At 36.4% G+C, this 9,493-nt stretch overlaps 1 protein-coding gene across 2 annotated transcripts; it reads right to left on the bottom strand.

Annotated features, from left to right (window-relative positions):
* Positions 1–5,956: 5,956 nt before the first annotated feature.
* On the bottom strand, positions 5,957–8,769 carry LOC142543165 (tubulin alpha-5 chain). Of its 2 annotated transcripts, XM_075650249.1 has the most exons (6): positions 8,519–8,769; positions 7,711–7,925; positions 7,397–7,596; positions 6,710–7,218; positions 6,328–6,450; positions 5,957–6,245 (listed from the first exon to the last, which is right to left on the bottom strand). In XM_075650249.1, the coding sequence occupies exons 1-6, from the start codon at positions 8,629–8,631 to the stop codon at positions 6,080–6,082; spliced, it is 1,326 nt and encodes a 441-aa protein (XP_075506364.1). In that variant the 5' UTR covers positions 8,632–8,769; the 3' UTR covers positions 5,957–6,079. The 2 variants fall into 2 exon arrangements, with proteins under 2 accessions (XP_075506364.1, XP_075506362.1); XM_075650247.1 differs by having other exon boundaries at positions 5,957–6,450.
* Between the last annotated feature and the right edge of the window lie 724 nt (positions 8,770–9,493).

Here is a 9,493-nt window from a genome sequence, read left to right as displayed (position 1 = left end):
TTGCAACGCCAAGATTATTCTTGTTTTATCGAACCTGTAAAAATGGTAAAAACTTATAATTACACAACAACTTATTTTTTATACACTTTATTATAAAACATAAAATATTTAAACATTTAATAAAACAAAAAACTATAAATTTATATTATAAAAAATTTAATTAATGTACAATTTTTATGTTTTATCACTCCAGCCCCTAGCCTGACCCCTGCCCATCACTCTAGGACCCTGATGGACCACTTAGCCCGGCCCCAAACCGAGCCACAGCCCCTGGAACTCTCGGCCATACCAGAAACTCTCTCGGGAAGAGTCTTATGCAGCAAGGACTCTTCCCTAGCACTGCTGTGCGAGTCCTAGCCCACTAGAACTCTACCAGGTCCTCTTCCCTGACCCTCCTCGAGCCCCAGCCAGCCCTGGACGAGCCCCCAAGCCCCATGCAAATAAATCGAGCCATAGCATCATGCACAAACCAACCCCAAACTAACGGTTTCTTCTTTATTTTGTCTCACGGTTTCCAGCTTGTTTCTCTACAATTTTATCATGTTTTGCCAATATTTCAATCATATTTTATCATGTATTGGCAGCGTGTCCGTTGGATTCAAAAACGTTTTCAAAACAAGCTTGAAATCATCGAAATTTTGAAAATACGTAACGTATCATAAAATAATCGAACACCAATATTTTTCATGCATAAACAAATAAACACATATATTATGATTTGTATGATGTTTTAAAAAGTTTAGAGAATGTGTCTTTGCGTTTATAATGCTCGAATATACGATCTTCGGCGAGGGTGCGACGTTGGACGACCAGACGACGAAGAACACAAGCTTTTCTCTCCTCCTGAATTTTGAAAATATTGAAGTGTGCAAGGTGGATTTTATGGCTGCTGATGGTGATGAAATTTTGGTGATAAAAGACCTAGGACACTTATTTATTAATGAATTAATATGTTAATGGCATTTTGTTTTGGGCTTGCAAGCTTAATGTTAATTGAGTCTACTTAAATTAATTAAATTGGGCCCAATAACACTTGATTAAATAAATAATAAAAGTTTATAAAATAAGTTTTCATAAAATAATATTTTTGATCTTTTAAAAATCCTTGTTTGCCCAAAACCAGCTTCCCGGGAAAAATCGAGCTCGACTCGTAAAATAATTCGAACTCCAACATTTTCAGAAAAATTTAAATCATTTTAAAATCATATTAGGAAGTCTTGTCATTATTTAGTGAATACTACATATTCTTGTCTTGGTCGTCCTCGGTCTTCTTTTCCTTGCCCATTATCGAATATTCGGGTAAAATCTTTAATTTCCTGTAATTATGTCATATTATCATTTAATAATGCAATCATACATTTAATCATATAATAAATATTATGCTAGCATTTAAAAGTAATTAAATAAAACAATTAAGCAATTAAAATAATTTGCATGCATGTGGTTTACGTAGGTTTATTTTTCAGACGTTACAAATCCCACCCCTTAAATAGAATTTCGTCATCGAAATTTTCCTCGTCTTGATAGTTGCAACGTTTAGATTCCATTATCCACCTCAAACTTAACCTCTAACTCTTCAATTCGGTCCTCAAAATCTTGAAAATTACAATTCTAACCCAAAATTTCCCAAAGTCGACTCCTATCCAACTTAAGTAGTGCATGCAGCCTATTTTTTCTAAGTTCTTCATTATCACAATCAATTTCACTACCCAACATGCATTTAATCATTTTACATGCAGCATGCCACTAACATTTATATTATGCATCATATAAACATTTAAAAGAATTTTAAGAATATAAAATATAAAGCAGTAAAAACTCACATATTTGAGGCGTGACTTCTTGAGTTTTTCTTAGTGACAGTACACAACCCTTTGAGGAAATCGACTTTTTTTTCTTAAAATCATAAACTCGAAAATTATAAAATAAATAACGTAGCATTTCTAACAATCAATAATAAATTAACATATGAAATCTCAAGTGCATAAAATAATTCATAAATCATCGACTAACCAAAACTCCTAAATCGACCTTTAAAAAGATCAACTAACAATAAAATAAAGCATAAAAATTATCTCTAATAAAAATCATTAACATAATCTTTTAATCTTTATTCTATCAAGCTAATGCGGAAACATAAAGGCCATCGGATGTGTACTGCTGCACTCGATCCTCTCAATCGTCACAACCTCCCATAAATCATCAAATCATGCATCATACAAACCTAGTGAGTCTAAAGACTCAGGACGTTCTAAACATTGATAGCAAATAATACATATACAATCATATCCATTAAAAATCCTATTTTTTATTTAAAATAATCTTTTGAACATAAATAAACCATTTAAAATCATTTAAGCATAAATAAATCATAAATCGTAGAATTATTTTAAAATAACTTTAAGCATAAATAAATCTTCTAAAAATCATTTAAAATAAACTTTGAGCATAAATAAATCATTTTTAAAATAGCTTTAATCATCATCATGAATAGGGGTGTCAAAATGCGACACGATCCGTCAACCCGACACGACCCAACACGAAAAAAATCAGGTTCGGGTTGGGGCTTTTCGGGTTCGGGTTGGGTTGATTCGGGTTAGTGTCATGTTAGGCGGGTTTCGGGTTGGGTCGCGGGTACCCGCGACCTTTTTTTTTTGAAAATATTACCTATATTTTTATATATTGTATACTTGAACAAAATTTATTGTATATTTATATGAAAAATTTTCATCATTTAATATTTATTTTGCATATTTTTATTTTTTAACAATTTTTTATTTTGATTTAGTAAATATACTTTTAATTTTCTACAATTAAATTTTCAAATTTAAATCGGAAATTTTGTTATTATATGTTTAAATTAAAATATTATTATTATTTTTTAATTTTTTCATTAATTTTTTTAAAAATTTTTAAAAAAATAAATAAAATTCGGGTTAGGCGGGTTAGACGGGTTGAGTCGGGTTATACGGGTTCGTGTTCGGGTTGGGAGTTTTCGGGTTACTTCGGGTTCGAGTTGGGTTCGGGTTGAAAAAAATAAAAAAAATTTCGCGGGTTGACCCGAAACCCGACCCAATCCACCCGATTGACACCCCTAATCATGAATCATATATCATAAAATCATTTTAATCATAAGCTTTCAATCATATATCGTTTTGGGTATAGTTTGATCCTTGAAATTGACTAGCTTTTATCCTCCGGTCGATTGATCAGTCTTCAGCTCCACATGGCCCATGGGGGTGTGTGCTAGGCTCCACCATGGAAATACGATTTTCGGGAATTTCTCGAGGGCTTTTTCCCATAGACGGTCTCCATCTGGGGTCTTTTCCCTTAAATATGCTCCCTCTGGGATCTTTCCCCTCACGACATCTCCACAAAATCGTAAGTTCACCGTCCTCACGTTAAACGGATCCCCCACAAATCAGATATCATATGTCACAGTCAATTCACATCACTCAAAATATTTTTCTTTTATTTAAAAATCATAAAATGACACAATTTTCCAAAAATAGCATTTTTAAACAGTAGAACTTGCACAACTTTACCATAAATCATAAAAATACATAATATCATCAAAATCATCATTTTAAATCATATAATATCATTTTACAAGCATTATGATCCTTCGGGACGCTCCAAGCGTTGACGTATTTTCTTAAGTGTAAAATTACCGTTTTGCCCATGGACGTAAAAATTCTCGAATTTATCTTTTTCTCATTTTTAATGACATGGGCTTAACTTAAATAATTATTTAAGTTTAAATAAAATTTTTCATAATTTTATAAAGGATAAAACTAGGCTTTTCAATTAATTTTTTAATTAATGTTTAGTGCGACGATTAAATCTCAGATAAATCCAAAACTTCATATTTTGATCCCAAATTTTTAACATACCATTTTTATTATTTGTTCTACCCTTGTGAGCCATGAACCACACCCGTGAACCCATGGTTCTAATTTTAGTCTTTAAAATCTCGAAATTGACACATATTCGGACACACCGAGTCATCTCCCAAAATACTCAAGCCACGCCCGAGCCACATCAAGCCAAACTCAATCCAACCCACCTAGACACCCTCCTGACCAATCCCAGCCCAAAGAACTAGACCCTAGCTCGTCCAAACCCTCCTGGAACTGAGACCAAATCTGCATGTGTGTGTGCATGAGTATCCTAGCATATCTAGCACTCCTAACCCAACTAGGACACTTCCAGCTGTTTAACCATCGACCCCTCTCGACCCTTACTGACCCTAGACCACGCCCAGACTCGAGCCACCCCCAGCCCGAGCCCCTGAGCCACGCACAAGCCGCCTGAAGAGTTCAACAGCCTGCGCGCATGGCTCCCTTCTTTGCCCAAGACTCTTAGCTAGCAAGGACTCTTCCAACCGAGCCCACTTGACCCTAACCATCCCTGGACCACGCCCAGACCCAACCCAGACCAGCCCAGACCATGGAACCTGTACTCGAGCCACCTGGATCAGAAGACAGCATGCGCGTCACCTTGGAGCTTCCCTCGCGTTTCTTTCGTTTGGATCGAGCCACAGTGCACCCAGCCACTCCAGCCCCTGGCCCGACCCTGCCATTCACCCTAGGACCCTGATGGACCACCTAGCCCAGCCCAAAATCAAACCACAGCCCCTGGAACTCTCGGCCATACCAGAAACTCTCTCGGGAAGAGTCCTATGCAGCGAGGACTATTCCCTAGCCCTGCTGTGCGAGTCCTAGCCCACTAGGACTCTACCAGGCCCTCTCCCCTGACACTCCTCGAGCCCCAGCCAGCCCCGGCCAAGCCCCCAAGCCCCATGCAAATAAATCGAGCCATAGCATCATGCACAAACCTAGCCGGGTTCTCAAAAAATCCTTGTTTTTGTCGAAAATCGATTGTAGGTTTAAAATAATATTCGGCGTATAAAAACACCTCAAAACACCTCATTTTCGAAAATCTTATTTAAAATACACCACATTAAACAATTAAAAATAATTATTTAATAAAAATATTTTCCCTCATATGGTCACCGGTCCCCGTTCCTCGATCACGTCTCGAATAACCTTAAAAAACACAGTTTTATCCATTCTAATAGAAAACCTTACAATGAACATGTAAACATGCACGTCATAATTAATTCATGTAATTAAAACTATTTAATTAATCATTTTTTCATTGTCCTTAGATTTACATGCAGTTGGATTATGTTATCGTATTTTTGAACCTTACATTTGTATACAAAGTTTTTCAAAATTTTAAGTTGATGAGTCCCAAATTTTGTATTTTTCCAAATTTTAAATGTTTTTAGAAGTATTTTCATGGTCGGAGCAACAATATTTCCTATCACCTGAGAACAAATGGCTGACATTTTGTGAACTATACATCACAATGAATAACTTTGTGAAGATCGCCTGAGAACATATGGCTGACGATATTGCTTTCTTTTATTATTATTGTTATAATTATTAATCTTATTAGTTTTAGCTTTTTATGAAAATAATGTATATATATAATAAAATTACGCTGTATAACCTTGAACGTATTTAAACATAAAATTACTCTTTCTACGTCCAGGAAAGTGAGGTGTTACATAAAATCCAAGTTAATATAGATAGATGTTGCTCTTTGGACTTCAAAAAATATAAGTTACACTGCACCTTATATTTGTATTTCATTAATTACCAACACTACCCTTTACTAAATTCTTTAGCATAAATTATAATTGATTTTCAAATCCTACACTAAAATATAATGAAAAACATATCTATTTCATCAGTCTACCTAATCATAAACACACCACATCGCTGTGACGTTTACATATTCTTCCAATTTCCAAATCAACAAGGAACCATTCTTTCTCAAAAGAGTAGCATACAAAGGACATATATCTTGGGTTAAAAAATGGCCGACACCCCTTTATCGACAATATAAACACAAATCTTTAGGCATAAATAATGATTAGAACTTGAAATCACATGAAATCACAAAACAATATCATTTTAACAATTTTCCAACAAAAGACAAATCAGCATCATACACAGATCACATAACAATTATAGTAGAACACAAATGAAGGGCAGCAAGAGACAGGAGACTAGCCAACAGCTAGTGATAATGATTCAACGAACATTAACATGCCATCCAACCAACTAATAATCTTCACCTTCCTCCTCTTCATCATCTGCACCTTCGGCACCAACTTCTTCATAATCTTTTTCGAGAGCAGCCAGATCCTCACGAGCTTCGCTGAATTCACCTTCCTCCATTCCTTCGCCCACATACCAGTGAACAAATGCTCTCTTGGAATACATGAGATCAAATTTGATGTCAATGCGTGAAAACACTTCGGCCACTGCTGTGTTGTTGCTGATCATGCACACTGCTCGCTGCACCTTGGCAAGATCGCCTCCGGGTACGACCGCTGGAGGTTGATAGTTGATGCCACACTTGAAGCCAGTCGGGCACCTGTTACAGTCACAAGATCCAACATAACAAGTAACCATGGCTACAACAGTGCTACGCAAAAAACAAGGAATATCGCCTCAAGAAACAGAATTGGTACCCAGTGCAACACAATTAACAGCTCAAAACCAAAGGAAGAAAAAATTGGTATATTCCTTGGCATTATGTGAATATTGTCACCCAAGATGCAAACTTACTGGTACGATAACAAGCTATGAATTTCAGCATCCATAACTAGGAAATTTATATGCAGTTTTCTTACCAGTCAACAAACTGAACAGTTCGTTTAGTTTTGATGGTAGCAACAGCGGCATTGACATCCTTGGGAACAACATCACCACGGTACATCAAGCAACAAGCCATGTACTTCCCATGTCTAGGATCACATTTCGCCATCATACTTGAGGGTTCAAAGACTGCATTTGTAATCTCAGGGACTGATAGCTGCTCATGGTATGCTTTCTCAGCTGAGATAACGGGGGCATATGATGAGAGCATGAAATGGATACGGGGATAAGGGACAAGGTTGGTCTGGAACTCTGTAACATCAACGTTGATGGCTCCATCAAATCGTAGAGAAGTAGTGAGGGATGAGATGATTTGAGAAATCAAACGGTTCAAATTGGTGTATGTAGGCCTCTCAATATCTAAAGACCTTCTGCAGATGTCATAAATGGCTTCATTGTCCAGCATCACAACAACATCTGTATGCTCAAGAAGGGAATGAGTTGAGAGAACACTGTTGTAAGGCTCAACAACAGCAGTAGAGACCTGCATTTTGGAGTAAAAACCATAATTACAACACACTGCCGACATATGAAAATTATCAAGACACGATAGCAAGAAAGAGAGGCCACTTGGAAATGAAACATGTAATCCCGAATTAATAAAAGTAAGAGCATCAGGAGACTAAATATTACACGGACTACACGAAGTCAAGTTTCAGTACCTGAGGAGAAGGATAAATAGTGAAACCGAGCTTTGATTTCTTCCCATAGTCTACAGACAATCGTTCCAACAGCAAAGAACCCAAACCAGAACCAGTACCACCACCTACTGCGTTAAAAACCAAAAATCCTTGCAGCCCGGTGCAGTTATCAGCCAACTTCCTCACCCTATCCAGGCATAGATCAACAATCTCTTTCCCCACTGCAAATAAATTAAAATAGGCGAAGAAATTTGTATGTTCATCAGTTCAACCCATGCCTCAAAATGTCAAAAGAAAAGCAAAAACAACATTAGATCTGCAAATTAAGATTTTACCTGTATAATGTCCTCTGGCAAAGTTGTTGGCAGCATCTTCTTTACCGGAGATAAGCTGTTCTGGGTGAAAAAGCTGGCGATAGGTCCCTGTCCTGACTTCGTCAATGACAGTAGGTTCAAGATCAACAAAGATAGCTCTTGGGACATGCTTTCCTGAGCCAGTCTCACTAAAGAAGGTGTTGAATGCATCATGGGCCACACCCACCGTCGTGTCACTGCGCATCCACAAACAGTTTATGCATCAAAGCTCAATATTTTTTATTCAGAAAATTCATCAGGTATTAACCAACATTTAAGTCTAAACAGAATCACATTTCATACATTTTTTCTCTTCTTCATGGGATGCATTTTCACCAGCCAACCAAACAAACAAACATAATTCACACCATTCCATCATTCTTCAAATCCCCCATAATACAGAAGATAAATCAAAGAACCATAGGCAATCAGCAGTTTGCAAAAAGAAAAGAGGAACTAACAATGGATCAGGAACAATATAACACTAAAAATGACAATGGATTTAAAACATCAGATCTATCAAGCGGCATTAAGCACTTGTGTCAGATACAATGTAGCCCCAAAGAAACTTCAAAAATAAAATAAAAAACTCTTTCAAATTAAGTAGCAAACCGTAACTCCAAAAATTCAAGGCCGGAACAAATAAATCTCTAACAGCTGGTCATCCGAGAAAAGAAAAGCAACCAAAACATGAAGAAACACAAGATCCACATGCCACAACATAAGAACAAATGCCGAATACATTTAACACGCAAATCAATGCAGGTAAGAAAACGGGGTAAAAAAAAACCTGGGCATCATCCCATCCGGATGGATGTCATGCTCGAGGCAATACAGCTCCCAGCACGAATTCCCAACCTGAATCCCCGCTTGCCCGATGTGTATGCTGATAATCTCCCTCATTTTGCTCTACGAAATTTCCCCCTTCACACAGAAACGTACACCCTAACTTTCTCTCCCTGGATCTGGGCGAAATGGGATACTTTATAGATAGAGAATTGCGTCCTAAAGGGACAGAGAAAATGGCCAGCGGACGCGAGAGGTAATTGAGAGTTGGATCTGATAAATGGATAAGTCCGCAATGGTGGGCTCCCTGTATCGTCATCCGTTCATTCGTTGGCTAGGATTGTCGAAATGACATTGATGCCCTCCAATTAATTCCAATGATTTGGTCGATATGGAAGGGTAGAGTGTGAATACAAAGTGCTGTGGTGTAACTGGACCAGGTGTACCATGTGAAGTGAGAGTCGGTGAGTCCAAATAAGTAGTTGGCGAATTCGGGAGCATCGCTGATTTTAATTATTACTAATTATTTAGTCCTTTGCTAAATAAACGATAATTTTTTGGTTTTAATATTAGTTTTAATTATTAGTTCGTGAGTGTGTATTTAATATTAGTGCGACGTGACTTTTGAACCGTTTTGAGATCATATATTTGTGTATTATTCGCGTTTTCTGTGGAGCAATAATATTTGTTAAAATAGTTTTTTTTTTTCTTCTACTTATTTTTTAAGAATATTTTAAGGTTTTTTTTTATCATTTTAACAATTTTATTTCATTTATATTTGTGTTACTTATTTTTTTATTTAATGGGCAACGAGTTTTTGTGATTTGATGGAAGTCTCTAAACTATATATTTTTTAAAAAATATGACTCTGATCAAATATAAATTTTAAAAATAACGTTAATATAACTAAACAACGTGATCATATCCTCATGATCTCGTCTTTTTTAATAATTTTTTTAAATTTATGATTGACCTATCT

Source organism: Primulina tabacum, chromosome 4 (assembly GCF_025594145.1).
Source record: "Primulina tabacum isolate GXHZ01 chromosome 4, ASM2559414v2, whole genome shotgun sequence".
NCBI lineage: Eukaryota > Viridiplantae > Streptophyta > Magnoliopsida > Lamiales > Gesneriaceae > Primulina > Primulina tabacum.
This window is presented reverse-complemented; position numbering and strand designations above follow the sequence as displayed.